This window comes from Capricornis sumatraensis, chromosome 3, assembly GCF_032405125.1.
Source record: "Capricornis sumatraensis isolate serow.1 chromosome 3, serow.2, whole genome shotgun sequence".
NCBI classification, from domain to species: domain Eukaryota; kingdom Metazoa; phylum Chordata; class Mammalia; order Artiodactyla; family Bovidae; genus Capricornis; species Capricornis sumatraensis.
In genome coordinates, this window is record NC_091071.1 from 74470179 (window position 1) to 74485734 (window position 15556).

The 15556-nt window shown below is 37.1% G+C and overlaps 1 protein-coding gene across 3 annotated transcripts in view; it reads left to right on the forward strand.

Annotated features, from left to right (window-relative positions):
* SCN9A (sodium voltage-gated channel alpha subunit 9) overlaps positions 1 to 15556 on the forward strand; it is an 89821-nt gene that overhangs the window by 60885 nt on the left and 13380 nt on the right. For all 3 annotated transcript variants that reach the window (XM_068966862.1, XM_068966863.1, XM_068966861.1), the window contains 6 exons: positions 1600 to 1754; positions 4041 to 4214; positions 8840 to 8962; positions 13237 to 13518; positions 14314 to 14367; positions 15224 to 15361. In XM_068966862.1, coding sequence (XP_068822963.1) covers positions 1600 to 1754; positions 4041 to 4214; positions 8840 to 8962; positions 13237 to 13518; positions 14314 to 14367; positions 15224 to 15361 — 926 coding nt within the window. The remainder of the gene's footprint in view (positions 1 to 1599; positions 1755 to 4040; positions 4215 to 8839; positions 8963 to 13236; positions 13519 to 14313; positions 14368 to 15223; positions 15362 to 15556) is intronic.

Consider the following 15556-nt stretch of genomic DNA (forward strand, 5'->3'; position numbering starts at 1 on the left):
AATTCCTTCACATTCTTTTCCAGCCCAGACTTTTCCTTTAAACTTCACAGATTCACACCTTCAAATATCTACAGGACCTCTGTGCTTAGAGATTTCACAGGCATCTCAAACTCATTACCACCCCAAGCAGCTCCTGCTGCTGTGGTCTTCATTGCTGACATCCTCACAATTGTCTGGGCTTCTCCCTTCTTCTTACATCCATATCCAGTCAGTCAGTAAATCCACTGATTATACCAAATATGTCTTGACTCTGTTACTGCTCTAGTTCCTAACAAAAGCTACCCTAATCTATTTTTCTTGTTGGGAATACTGAACCAGCACCCAAATTGTTTTCTAGTCTGGGTTTTTCTTTGTACCTCCCCATCTCTCTTTTTTCTTCTCTTCCAACTTATCCTCCACAGTTGTTGGAGATGTCTATTTAAATTATGATCTTCCTATATAATTCTCTACCCACAACCCTTTTACTTACCCTTCATTAGAATATAGGACATAGACCAAACTACTTAAGGTGGGGGAAAATATCTTCTATAATCTGACCAATTTCTCTGCCTCTTCTCTCATCCGTGCCTCTTGTGTACACTTTGCTTTCATCTCAGTTCTGAAATAATCCCTGTACACATTTTGCTGCCTCTTGGCTGGAATTCCATTCAAACTCTTCTTGACTAACACTTTGATTTAATACACCTCTTCCAGAAAACCTCCTCTGACCTTACTTCTTCAACAAAGTAAGCCAGCTTAGGTGAATGTCTTCCATGCTACCAAAAATAACCCTGGCATATCTGTCCTTTTAGTTGCTTTATCCTATTGTAGCCACTTATTTCTATATCTAGCTGCCTAACTAAAAGCCAAAAATAGATTCCATAAGAAGAAACTGTGTACACAGCTGAGTAAAATGCTTGCTCAATAAATGTTTGATAAGGATGTGAATGAATAAACCTAAATAACTTTAAATTGAAAATTCCTCAGTTTTTTTTTATAGAAGTATGTTTTACATCTGTGATTCCAAAGTCAAATTGGTTTTTAACTTACATTATTTGAAAGTTTTATCTGCATCTTATAATCAAGATCTATTTCTTTTGAACTGAATTTATAGGTCCTTCCACTAATTTTTAAAATATTACTTAGAATGCTGTTTCTCAAAAGTGTTTTTTTATAGAGGAGTTGAAGCAGCACCAGATTGTAGACTAAATTCACATCAAGAAGGTCATGAAATACAATATTATCTTGAGATTGATATTGATTCACCAATCATTATTTACTGCTCACTGTGTATCAGGATTAGGATTGTATTAGGGCTGCAATAATAATTAACAGTATGTGGTTTAAATACTGTAGAAGAGGTTGATGAGGAACTAGGGAAATATAGAAAACACAAATATATCCAAGTTAGAAATTACTGACAAATATTAAGAAAACGCCATGGAGATTTAGGAGATAAGAAAAAGCAACACCCAAGTTAAAATTATTTGAAGCTTCAGATGTGCTTGAAATTATTTGGTTGAGGAATTATCATAGGGAGCACTTTGCATTAAATAATATTTCTTAAGTATTTTATTTATTCTGAATATCCAGATTTTACATGCATGTCTTTCTTGCTAGGTTGCGTACAGAGGTTCCCATGCTGTCAAGTCAACATAGAATCAGGGAAAGGAAAAATCTGGTGGAACATCAGGAAAACCTGCTTCAGGATAGTTGAGCACAGTTGGTTTGAAAGCTTCATTGTTCTCATGATCTTGCTCAGCAGTGGTGCTCTGGTAAGTGATCTGACACCTAATGCTTAAATGGATGGTCATTATCTTTAATAAATGTGTTGGAAGTTAAAAATATTGTGGCTTTTTTTTTTTTTTACTTAAAAATTAATCCCTCTGATCAGTAAAGGACAACGTTAGTTACCTTAGTAAATATTTACTACATGCCAGCCATTATTCTTCCTCCTGGAATGCAATGATGTTTAAGACCCACAAACTTTTCTCAAGGAGATCAGAGAGCTTTAGGGAAGTAAGAGGCACGGGTGATACAGAACTGGGATATGTTTGTAAGTGAAGTACATGCACGTTTAAGCTCTGGAGCAAGAAGAGTCATCTGCTTGGGAATTCAGAAAGATAGATGATGTTTTGCAAAAGCTAGAAAGATGAATAGGAATTTTCCAGCCAGGAAGATGGCCTGAGCGGAATGAAGCATGAAATGGCATGAGACATTTAGGAAATTGAAAGTTGTCAAACTGTAGAAAGTGTCGTGGAAGGAAGAGCAAATCCAGGGAGGTGGATGGTGACCAGAGATAGTGTGAAAAAGACAGACAGTGTCAACTTATGAAGCATCTTGCATAAGAGAAAATACTGTAGTTTTAGGATGCAAATGGGATAGGTCTTTCATTCTTATACAGTGCTAAGCACTTTCTATGAGGTTTGAAAAGGATCTGGGAGAGTTAGAGGCTCCCTGAGCTTTTTCTTGACTTAGAGAAGGGAAGCAAGTAAGTCCTGAGGGATTGACTTTAATTCTTGCATTTCAGTTCCATTGTCATTCAGAAACTCTGCCAACTGCTAGAACCTTCTCTCAGCATCTTAGTAGGTCTGTCCATTCTCTGTATCCCAACTTCTGTGTTTCTTCAATATTGACAATAACCTTTTGTAAAAAAGTGCTAAGGATTATATTTAAAGTATTGATAGAAAAACTTGGAATAAGAAGAATAAGAATGGCACAAGTCCATAACTGTGGACAAGTAGACCACTGGTAGCCACTATATATGAAGGTCTTTGCTTTAATTTTCTCCAACAGGGTGAATATTGTTTAAACTTGGAAGAGAAAATCCTAATCCTTTAGACCTGTCTAGGTCAGCAGCCATTTTCAATTGCTTCAGTTAACTCAGTTCTTTAAGTCCATTCAAACTATTTCTCAAGGACTTTGTGGCTGTAGCCATAGTATCATCATCTACCACTCAGTGAAAGTTCTTGGGAAGTATCAAAAGGTGTCACATTGATGGAATGAATATAACAGATATTAGTGGAGCTGAAGATTTTAATGAATGATAAAGGGTTGATGAAAAATTTACAGAAAGAAACCATCTTCTGTGTGCTATAGCCTTATTAAGCTACAGCACTGATTCATTTCACAAAACTTTCCTGTTGTGTTCTTGACGTAGAGCTAGGTACTGAGAATTCATAAACACATAAGAGCTGAAGGAGAGGCTCTAAATCCTACTGCTGGCTTGAAGAAGAGTGCAGGGTGAGAGAGATTTATAGGAGGGGCTGACCATGGAATCATGTCTTAAATTATTAGGACTTACTAGATTGTAGGGGTGTCAGATAGTGGAAATCACTGAAAGAGTCAGAGATCATGGTTCTTTCATAGGACTATAAGTAATTTCATTCTTTTGCACCCTATTTCTCTTGACCTCTGGTGACCAGCCACCTGTACTGATGAGAACTAAGTGTTACGCCTGTGTGTGTGCTTGAGTGTTAAGTTGCTTCAGTTGTGACTGACTCTTTACAACCCTGTGGACTATGGCCAGGCTCGTCTGTCCATGAGATTCTCCAGGCAAAAATACTGGAGTGGATGAGAATGGGATACGTCTCTCAATCCTGCAGGATTCAGGATCTTCCCAACCCAAGGCTCAAACTGGTGTCTCTTCCGTCTACCAGGCAGATTGGTGACTCAGTGGTTAAAAAAAAAAAATCCGCCTGCAATACGGGAGATGCAGGAACCCAGGTTTGATTCCCTGGATTGGAAGATCTCCTGGAGGAGAAAGTGGCAACCCACTCCAGTATTCTTGACTGGAGAATCCCATGGACAGAGGGCTGCAGACCATGGGATTGCCGAGTAGGACACAACTTAGCAACAGACTTTCTTTCTTTTTTTCCCTTTACCACTAGTGCCACTTGGAAGCACATGTGTTCCACTGTAACTAAACCAGAAGAAAGTCAGCAGGCCCATAATAGTATAATATGTCAGTGATCTCTTTATCAGAATTTCACTTCCTGTTTTGGTCTTGAATCATAAGCTTTAAGTTGTACCGAATTTAAATTTGAATGTTATTTTCACAGGCTTTTGAAGATATATATATTGAAAAGAAAAAGACCATTAAGATTATCCTGGAGTATGCTGACAAGATATTCACTTATATCTTCATTCTGGAAATGCTTCTAAAATGGGTCGCATATGGTTACAAAACCTATTTCACCAATGCCTGGTGTTGGCTGGATTTCTTAATTGTCGATGTAGGTACTTTTGAGTAAATTTTAAAGACGCTTTATTCTTAATAATAAGAGGTCTGAAAAATCTCACTAATGTTGTGTATTAATCATATTTAGATAGGTGATATGCAAAAAAGTTTTTTCCAAGGCATAGCTATACCTTATAATCTCCTGTGTTCTCTCAGACTTCCTCTATGAGAAATTTGATTTTTGATACTTATACTAATAATTTCATATTTGAATTTTTGATTCACCTTTTTAATATATATGTTACATAGTTACTGCCTAGAAAAATGAATAGTAAGATGAATACTTTTGCAATATAATAGTTTTAAAGAAAGGCTAGCCAAAATAAGAAGTAACAGAAAGAATGTAGATCTTTTAACCTGTAATTATGATTGAGTCTTCTAAAAATTATTATAAAATATTTAAGATCTTCACAAACTTCTTAAAATATTATCCCAAACTTTGCTCTTTTCATCTCTCAGCTTAAGAAGAAAAGTTTACAAGCAAAGTTGAATTTATTTTTAGTTAATAAAGGGATATGGCTATTTAATAATGGAATTTGTTTGTATTTTGAAAATCTGAAGTGTGATTCTCAATATTTTGGAGTATGTAATATTCAGAATTCAGGAAAGTTATATAGCTTCAATTTGAATTTTTAAAATATTTTTCAAAAAGCTAAATAAATTATATATACATATAATATGTATGATATATATGTATATGTATATAAAATATTTTAATAATGCAACAGAGCAGAACTCCACTCAATATTCACAATATTCATACACATCTAGGCATATGGATTTAGAGGAAGAGTTGAGATTTTTTTTTTAATATCTCAAAAACAGAAATTTATCTATCTCAAAGTGTAATCCCTGAACCAACATCTCTGGCACATGTGGGTGGGAACTTGTCAAAGATGTGAATTCTCAGGACCCACTTAAGTCCTACTAAATCAGAAACAATGGTGTTGGGACCCAGCAAAACTATGGTAACAAACCCTCCAGATGATTCTGGTGCATATTCAGCTTTTAGAACCACTCATGATTTGATATTCAGAGGATGGGCTTGTTTGATATCTACAAGGTTCCTGATTATTTGAAACTTGCTTGACTGACCATTATTCTTCAGGAGGGGCATATATCATGCTTATATACATGTATACATAAGTAGAAAGATAAATATGTGCATATATGTAGCTGTTCTTCTCAATTACAGACTGCATTTAATTTTCTCAATAATGTGCATTTATTCAATATAATAGCACTCACTTAACAGTGGTTTGGGGATCAGGTTAACCATTTCCTTAGGGGTTATTCAGATTATAATAGACATTTTAAAACTTTCTTTTTGCTTATTAAAAAAAAAAGAACATTTATTATTCTAACTTAAAAGTACACCTATTTTTTAAACATACTTAAGTGGAAACTAATGGACCTGAAAGATTAGGTGAATTTAAAAGTGATATGAGGATTAGTTAGGAATGCAGGATATATAGCTGCTGCTGCTGCTAAGTCGTTTCAGTCGTGTCCGACTCTGTGTGACCCCATGGATGGCAGCCCACCAGGCTCCCCCGTCCCTCGGATTCTCCAGGCAAGAACACTGGAGTGGGTTGCCATTTCCTTCTCCAATGCATGAAAGTGAAAAGTGAAAGTGAAGTCACTTAGTCATGTCTGACTCTTCGCGACCCCATGGACTGCAGCCTACCAGGCTCCTCTGTCCATGGGATTTTCCAGGCAAGAGGGATATATAGCATGAGGACCTAAAAAGAAATAGTTATACTACATTTAGTGAGACATTTAGAAATATAATAACTATGTGAAATTAAAACACTTCACCACACATCCTGATTCAAAAATCAGTTCACTGTGTTTCTGACAGCAGCAGTAGTGAGCTGATAACTTTTTCTACTCCTTTAATAGTTAAACATAAGGAAGTTGACTCTTGATTAGCTCCTAATCTTCCCTGGAAAATTGAATCTTTCAGTCATTACTTAATCCCAATGAACTGCATTGCAGATATTGTTCTTAGTCATTGCCTCTTATTGCACACAGTGTGAAACAATGGATACTTTAAATGGATCTTATTCAAAGACTACAGTTCCAGATTTCAGGTCATTGAGGAGTTCATTGTTCCTTACCAAAATGTGTATTGCTTTTTCCTCCATGTTTTTTCTTCTGAGATAACTTACGATAAGAACACAGATTTCTGTTGGACACTGGTTGTGGTAATTGTGGAGGGTCATCTAACATGATGAAGTTCTTGTATGCCTGTACTGATTGTGAAGCCAGTGAGATCACCTACTAGTGAGCTGTCTTCAGTACAATTGAGATTTTGTCCCACAAATTATTGCTGGGAAAATCTTTGCTGCTGATTCTGAGAAACTGTAGGGCAGAAAAATCTTGTAGAAAATTTGCCTCGTTTCCAAATCATAAGTCTTCAGAATACTTTTGAATAAGGTCTATACTAGGACATAAATTTGGCTGAGTGAATGCCACACTCGTTGGACTTAGCTTTATTTTTTTTCTTTTATTTTTTTTTAAATTTTAAAATCTTTAATTCTTACATGTGTTCCCAAACATGAACCCCCCTCCCACCTCCCTCCCCATAACATCTCAGTGGGTCATCCCCATGCACCAGCCCCAAGCATGCTGTATCCTGCGTCAGACATAGACTGGCGATTCAATTCTTACATGATAGTATACATGATAGAATGCCATTCTCCCAAATCATCCCACCCTCTCCCTCTCCCTCTGAGTCCAAAAGTCCGTTATACACAGCTGTGTCTTTTTTCCTGTCTTGCATATAGGGTCGTCTTTGCCATCTTTCTAAATTCCATATATATGTGTTAGTATACTGTATTGGTGTTTTTCTTTCTGGCTTACTTCACTCTGTATAATCGGCTCCAGTTTCATCCATCTCATCAGAACTGATTCAAATGTATTCTTTTTAATGGCCGAGTAATACTCCATTGTGTATATGTACCACAGCTTTCTTATCCATTCATCTGCTGATGGACATCTAGGTTGTTTCCATGTCCTGGCTATTATAAACAGTGCTGCGATGAACATTGGGGTACATGTGTCTCTTTCAATTCTGGTTTCCTCCGTGTGTATGCCCAGCAGTGGGATTGCTGGGTAGAATCACACAGTTCATTATTGTTGTTCAGTCACTAAGTCGTGTCTCTTTGCATATAGCTTGTCAAGCTCCTCTGTCCTCCATTATTTCCCAGAGTTTGCTCAAACTCATGTCCCTTGAGTTGGTGATGCTATCTAAGCATCTCATCCTCTGCCACCCCCTTCTCCTTTTGCCTTCAGTCTTTCCCAGCATTAGGGTCTTTTCCAGTGAGTTGGCTCTTTGCATCAGGTGACCAAAGTATTGGAGCTTCAGTTTCAGCAACCGTACCTTCAATGAATATTCAGGGTTGATTTTCCTTAGGATTGACTAGTTTGATATCCTTGCTGTCCAAGTGACTCTCAAAAGTATTCTTTAGCACCACAATTCAAAAGCATTAGTTCTTCTGCACTTAGTTATCTTTATGGTCCAACTCTCACATCCGTACGTAACTACTGGAAAAACCATAGCTTTGACTATACAGACCTTTGTCTGCAAAGTGATGTCTCTGCTTTGTAATATGCTTTCTAGGTTGGTCATAGCTTTTCTTCCAAGGAGCAAGCATCTTTTAATTTCATGGTTGCAGTCACCGTCTGCAATGATTTTAGAGCCCAAGAAGATACCCTGGACTTTATTCCAATTGAAATTTTTATAGTTGCTTTAATTAAATGTTCAGAATTAACAAGCAAGTGAAAAACCTACAAAAGTATGAAAAGCATATGTGATTTTATTTTTCAGATATAAGAAATAAATTTCTTTCCTTCTATTTTCTTTTTTTCTGGTTAACTTTCCTTTAAATCTATTTCCTTAAAAAGGCATCTATTTTAACCAATTTTTAGACAATTTGTAGATAACTTTATATACAAATCATGTTGCTCTTGTTGAGTTGCTCTTCAGTTCAGTTCAGTCACTCAGCCATGTCCGATTCTTTGCAACCCCACAGAGTGCAGCATGCCAGGCCTCCCTGTCCGTCACAAACTCCCGGAGTTTACTCAAACTCATGTCCATTGAGTTGGTGATGCCATCCAACCATCTCATCCTCTGTCGTCCCCTTCTCCTCATGCCTTCAATCTTTCCCAGCATCAGGGTCTTTTCAAATGAGTCAGTGCTTCACATCAGGTGGCCAAAGTATTGGAGTTTCAGCTTCAACATCCGTCCTTCCAATGAACATTCAAGACTGATCTCATTTAGAATGGACTGGTTGCATCTCCTTGCAGTCCAAAGGACTCTTTCAAGAGTCTTCTCTAACACCACAGTTCAAAAGCATCAATTCTTTGGCACTCAGCTTTCTTTATAGTCCAACTCTCACATCCATACATGACTACTAGAAAAACTATAGCCTTGACTAGATGGACCTTTGTTGGTTGCTCAAGAGGGAGGTGGGAAGGGTGTTCAGGATTGGGAACACCAATAAATTTTTATTAATTAATAAAAAAATAATTAAAATTGACTTGTTCTCATCATGCATTATTATTTAATTGAAATGATTAAATGACATTTTTGATTAATGAAAATTTTCTTTTTTGCAGGTTTCTTTGGTTACATTAGTTGCAAACACTCTTGGCTACTCAGATCTTGGTCCCATTAAATCCCTCCGGACACTTAGAGCTTTAAGACCTCTGCGAGCTTTATCTAGATTTGAAGGAATGAGGGTAAGAAAATACTAAACTTTATAATATATTCATATTTCTTAATAGAGTATGAAATATGAAAAATGGGTAATTAGGAATTATGGACTGTTTATACACATGTGCATATATATACATATGTACAATCTGCCTATATAAATAAGTGTGTATACATGGGCATATATATACATTTCAGTGCATATTGTTTAACAAAGAGTAAATGAAATATAGTAATGCCTCCTTCATATTATATTGTTAGGCAGTGATTCAAGTAAGTTACTTTTCCCTTCCTAAATGAAAATCTTTCCTATGGTAAGAAATGCAAATGAAGGGGACACTATTAGTCCTGACAGCATCTCTCATATACAAGTCATGAAGAACTTGCCTGTGTCAGGTGCTTAAATAATATTTTTTTAAGGAGTCACTCTGGGTAGGAAGAATAAGAAAAGACAGAGAAGTAGCATCAGGCATCACTTTAAATTTCATTCTTGAAATGTATGGTTCAATGAAAATGGAAATATCTCCAAATTATATTTGAGAAAATGGAAGCTCTGAGTTAATTTAATTTGCACTAGACTGTATAGTGCCTGAAAACTGATTCATTTTTCAGAAACAAAGCAGGTGAGATAAATAATGAGTACCAGAAACCTAGCCTTAGGGCTGTATTAAACAAGCAACTTCTTCATAAAATACATAGAGGATAAGAGGACAGTGAGTTTATTTTCTCTAATGAGTCCATGCCCTCATTTGTTGCTATTCCCCTCAAGTTTCTTCTTCTCCAGATACGTTCCTGCTTTCTCATGCCTCCATTCTCTTGGCTGGGAATGCTTCTCCCTCCCCTGTCTCAACTCTAACTCATCAGTATAGCAAATTCCTACTTATCCTTTAGACCTAAATTTAAATGTGCCTTGTCTGTCCAGGTATAACTGGGCATCCTTCCTATGTGTTCAAACATATAAAATCCTTATTATATTGCATCATACATATTTATCTGACTGCCTCTCTGTAGTCTCTGAACAATTTAACATGCCGATTAATCTAGCTCACTGCTCCTCTAAATGTAGTCAGCATCATTTGAAGACTTACTAGAAATTCAAATTCCTGATTGCACCCTAGATCTGCTGAATGATAAACTCTGGAGTGGGGCTCAGAAATCTGAAGCCTCAGGGAAATGGTAGACATCTTTTAGCCTAGCAGATCTTCATTGTCATTTTTGCTAACCTAATTAAGACTATACCCTCAACTAGTTAGTGTATCCAGTGCATATTGTTCCAATGTATATGAGAGATCATTATACAAAAAAAAAATTTTTCATAAGTAAAAGTCAATTCCTGTTTGTCATGTAAGAACTGAAAAATTACATTTTATTTTATACACAAAGGTAATATTGGAATTAACATTAATTTTGCCCTTTGAGCATTAGTATATAGAATGTTGCCATCAGAACTTCTCACTGATCCGTGGACTCAAGCGGAGCACTTGTGACATTTTCATGATCAAAGAATATACTTTGACCAACAAAACTACTTCCCTCAGTGATTAAGTCACTCCATTATTTTACCCTGTTCTTTGTTCTTCATCTGTAATACAGATGAATAGGATGAAGGAGAATGTTTTAATATATTTAGAGTGACAAATGTATCTATTTAGTTATGTTTATTAGCCAGGCAAAAGAAGGGACATTTCTTCACAATGCAGGGTCATTTTAAAGAATATGATTGGAGACATTTTATAGTTAGCTTCCTTTGAAAAGACTTGAGGTTCTGGAACTTACTGACTTCTCCAAATGGCTTCTCATCAGAACAACATATATCCATCTCCCTCAGAGATCCATCATAACGTGCATTCTTTCAGCAAACATTTTCAACACCAACTATGAGTCAAATTTTGTTCTATAAAAGAAGTACAACGGTAAATAGACCCCAGCCCCCCGGGAGTGAGTCAGGACAATGTCCATGGAGAGATAGACAGGGGAATATCAGTTATTCTGTGGCATCTGCTGTAAACAGTAAGCACCCAGTGCTAGGGGAGTCAAGATGAAAGTGGCTCCCTGGGGAGACCTGGGAGGGGCTTCATAAGGAGGTGACCTTGGAGCCATGACTGAAAGAATGGGCCCTAGCTCACAGGCAGGTGGGCATTCCAGGCAGAGGTGCAACTTGGTAGAGAAGGACAGAGTTGAATAGGCAAGGGGTGTTTGAGCAGCGACTGGAAGGATCAGCACACCTAGGTGATAAGCATAGTGGGAAGGTAAAGGAAATGAGGGTGAAAATGGAGGTTTGAATCATAGCTGACCACTTTGAACTCTCTAATCCTGTTCTTTCTAACCCTTTTGGCGGTGATGTGCACTATAAAACTCTTGTGAAAGTATAAATCATCTCCATAAGCAAAGCATGCCCAGAATATTTTCGTATAATCTCATGCCCCCATGGAACCTCTACAGGTCCATGAATCGCAGGGTAGTAACTGTAGTTCTGGATCAAGAGTCAACAACCAAAGCCCACAGGCTGGATGCCTGTTTTATAAAGGAAGTTTTTTTGGATCACATTGCATTCTTCAGTCACTAAGTTGTGTCTGGCTCTTTGTATAACACCATGGACTGTAGCCCACCGGGCTCCTCTGTCCATGGGGTTTTTCCAGGCAACAATATTGGAGTGGGTTGCCATTTCCTTCCCCGAGGGATCTTCTGAACCCAGGGACCAAAACTGTGACTCCTGCACTGGCAGGCAGATTCTTTACCTCTGAGCCACCTGGAAGGCCCTCTGGATCATAGCCCCACCCACTGGTTTATGTCTGGTCTGTTGCTGCAATGGCAGAATGGAATAGTGGCAACAGAGATCATATGACCTGCAAAGCCTAAAAATATTTAAGACAGCGTTTGCCAACTCCTGCTCCAGACAATCTCTAAAGTAATCAGGGATCCTTAATGTCTTCCCTTTTGGAAACGTCCTGAGAACCTGCTCAACATATTGCAAAAAAAGAGGGAACATATGCTTTTTACTTATCAAGTTAGTCTTTAATGCATTTGTCCCCAAATTCAGGGTAGAGTTTAAGAAGATAGTAAGTTTGGAAAGATGAGGTAATTAAGAAAATCTAGGGAGTGATATGCGTGGATGGCATCACTGACTCGATGGACGTGCGTCTGAGTGAACTCCAGGAGGTGGTGATGGACAGGGAGGCCTAGCGTGCTGCGGTTCATGGGGTCGCAAAGAGTCGGACATGACTGAGCAACTGAACTGAACTGAGAGAGTGGTAAATATTAGAGTAGTTGCCATGCAGTATAAAGAGGCATTGGTGACAGGTAGTAGTAGAAATGGCTGAAAAGCAGAAATAAAGGGAGCATGAAAGATAAACTGTATTGCATTTTTGTGTTAGCTGAGACTAGCTCTGTCTATATTTAGCCAAGGCTTATATGTAAAGTCCTTTTTAAAGTTAGAATAATAAATTTGAAAAGATTGCTCTCATTCTGCAGATGAGGAAACAGGGATCCTAAGATCTCAAATATATTTATGTATCACATAACTAGTGTCCATGCATGCTAAGTCATTTCAGTTGTGTCCAACTTTTTGAGACCCTATGGATGTAGCCCACCAGGTTCCTCTGTCCATGGAATTCTCCAGGCAAGAATACAGGAGTGGGGTGCCATGCCCTCTTCCAGAAGATCTTCCCGACTCAGGGATCGAACCTGAGTTTCTTATGTCTCCTGCATTGGCAGACAGGTTCTTTACCACTAGTACCACCTGGGAAGCCCCATCACATAACTAGCAGAACCAATTAAATCTAAGGAGTTCAAACCACAAAAAGATTCCCAGTCTTAATTCCAGTTTATATATAGTAATGGTTTACATGGAAGAATTTTAGCACTGGTAATTCTAGGACTATGAACCTTTAAATGTACATTTTGCTTATTTAATCATTTATATTTATACATTTCTTTCTTTTCTAGAGCATGCAGATTTTATGACTTCACCTTACATAATCAGGTTTTTGGTTTATTCTTTTATTTATTTAATTTATTTGAACTGTCATTTAATCTTAGTAAATTGTTTTGTGTTATTGCTAATAGTTTCACTGTGTGATCCTCATGTGTTTTTGTAAACTCATTGAGCACAGGGCTCCTGTCTCATTTTGTCCTGCTTAGCACACTGCTGAGCATATAGTAGGCATTCAATAAGTCTTATGTCTTGAACATGTAAGGGTAGCTTTTCTAACTTTTTTAATTCTGCATAATGTTTCATTAATGTTGCCTGTTTAACATTCTTACTGGTCCTAATCATTCTTTTCTTCGTTTTGAATGCTAGGTGGTTGTGAATGCACTCATCGGTGCAATTCCTTCTATCATGAATGTGCTGCTTGTGTGTCTCATATTCTGGCTGATATTCAGCATCATGGGAGTAAATTTGTTTGCTGGGAAGTTTTATGAGTGTATTAACACCACAAATGGACTACGGTTTCCTACGAATGAAGTTGAAAACCGTTCTGCCTGTCTTGCGCTTATGAATGTTAGTCAGAACGTGCGATGGAAAAACCTAAAAGTGAACTTTGATAATGTTGGACTTGGTTACCTGTCTCTACTTCAAGTGGTAAGTGACTCATTTGATGAATGCTTGATAATTTAGTGCACACTGGATGGAGGCACTGTCATTATCATATAGCTGTTAACTAAAAATTAAAGATAAAGTACTGTGTGACTTAAAAAACATAAGTGGTCTTTCTTAAAACATGTGCCTATAAATATGAGTTAAGAAGCATGGGCTCTATTGCACTGCTCTACAGGTGATTAATCCATAATCACCTTTTCAGAGTCACCTGACCCCTCTGCCATTGTGCCTTCTGAATTGCTCCAAAAATGAATAGTCATTTTTTGGACTACTACTTTCACACTACAAGGAAATCAGAAGGACTTGCCACGGGTACAGAAAATCCTTAAGATATGGAGAAAAATTACTTCTCTACTTAGTTGTAAAACTCTCCACCCCCTTTGGAAAAATAAAAGTTCAGGTACAAAACTCACAGGCAATTATAACAACCTGGAAATTCACTGGGACTGAGATTGAGAATGTGACTTGGCAATGTGCCCCCCTCTGTTTCTTCTTGACACAGCATCTTTATGTTAAGTTGGTATCTTGAAATATAATGGGCTCTCTTTACCCATGGCTTTGCATCTGCGTGATGCAAGGGCTTGAACATGGGCAGATTTGGGTATCTTCAGGGAATGCCCTGGAACCAGTCCCCCCTGCATGTGCCAAGGGATGACTGTATAGTTCACTAACTTAATATTACTTAATAAATGTTGAAATATTAAATACACTTACTCATTTATGGCTATTTTAGACTATGAGCTTCACATTCAGATTCTATCAATGTTATATTTACAGGCAACATTTAAGGGATGGATGGATATTATGTATGCAGCAGTTGATTCTGTTAACGTAAGTATTGGTAAACAACACCAAACTCTACAATTTTGAAAAGCTTCTTTGTTTAGTTAGGCTGTTTTCAAACAGCAGCTCCAAGAAGCTCTTGCTACGTGCGCACACACTGAAGAAAATCCGCCTGGTAGTTGCCTCGGTTACCTGTGTGGCATTTGGAAACAGAGCTTGACTTAAATTCTGTGACTCTGCTGTATCAGACAAGCTTGCATCTGACTTGCAGCAAACCACTTTATCTCTCTGAGCCTGTTTATTGATCTATAAAAAGAAAATAACTCACCACTACCTCATGGGGCTGTTCTCTGGATCCAGCTAGAAAATGTAAAGAGAGAACTTAGTTCAGCCTGGCAGTAATGTGTTCAGTAAATATTTATCAAAATAAAAATGAAATAACATGTTTTATTTATCCATCTTACTGCTTTTATATTTTAAAGTGCCTTGGAAGAGTTAATGTGAAATAAGTCTCACACTAAGGAATTTTGAAAACTACTGACTGGTTTATATTATCACAAAAGCTAGTGAAGATATTTCTATAATCAAATTTAAAAAGGCAAAATTTATATAAATGATATCATCTCTTTTACCGTTTTTTCTGGAAATAACACGGATTGTAATTTACTTACTACATTGTCCTATAATCCAAGAAAGTGGATAAGCCCTTTGTAGTTATTTGAAAATTATATTTAGTATTGAATAAATGTTTAAGAATGATTATGTTGAACTTTAACAACACTATGGCTTCTGTAAAACCACACTTACCTAGGATTGCACTATTTGAATTTCCTTGTCAGAGCATGTGAGAAAGAAAATGATGAATCTGTTGTCAACATACTGTTAACTTTTGTTAATTCCATAGGTAGACAAGCAGCCCATTTATGAATACAGCCTCTACATGTATATTTATTTTGTCATCTTCATCATCTTCGGGTCATTCTTCACTTTGAACTTGTTCATTGGTGTCATCATAGATAATTTCAACCAACAGAAAAAGAAGATAAGTATTTCAAGTTTCTGTCATTGCCCTGAAAGACGTGAACATTATTTTTCCAAAAAATATAATGTGAAATTTAATGTCAATTACTTCATTAGAATTCCATTAATTTTCCAAGTAGTTTTTAGTGTCCAGTGATGGATATGCTTAATCTCATTCCTCTCTGCACAGAAAATAATCATCCTGCAATGCCTGAGA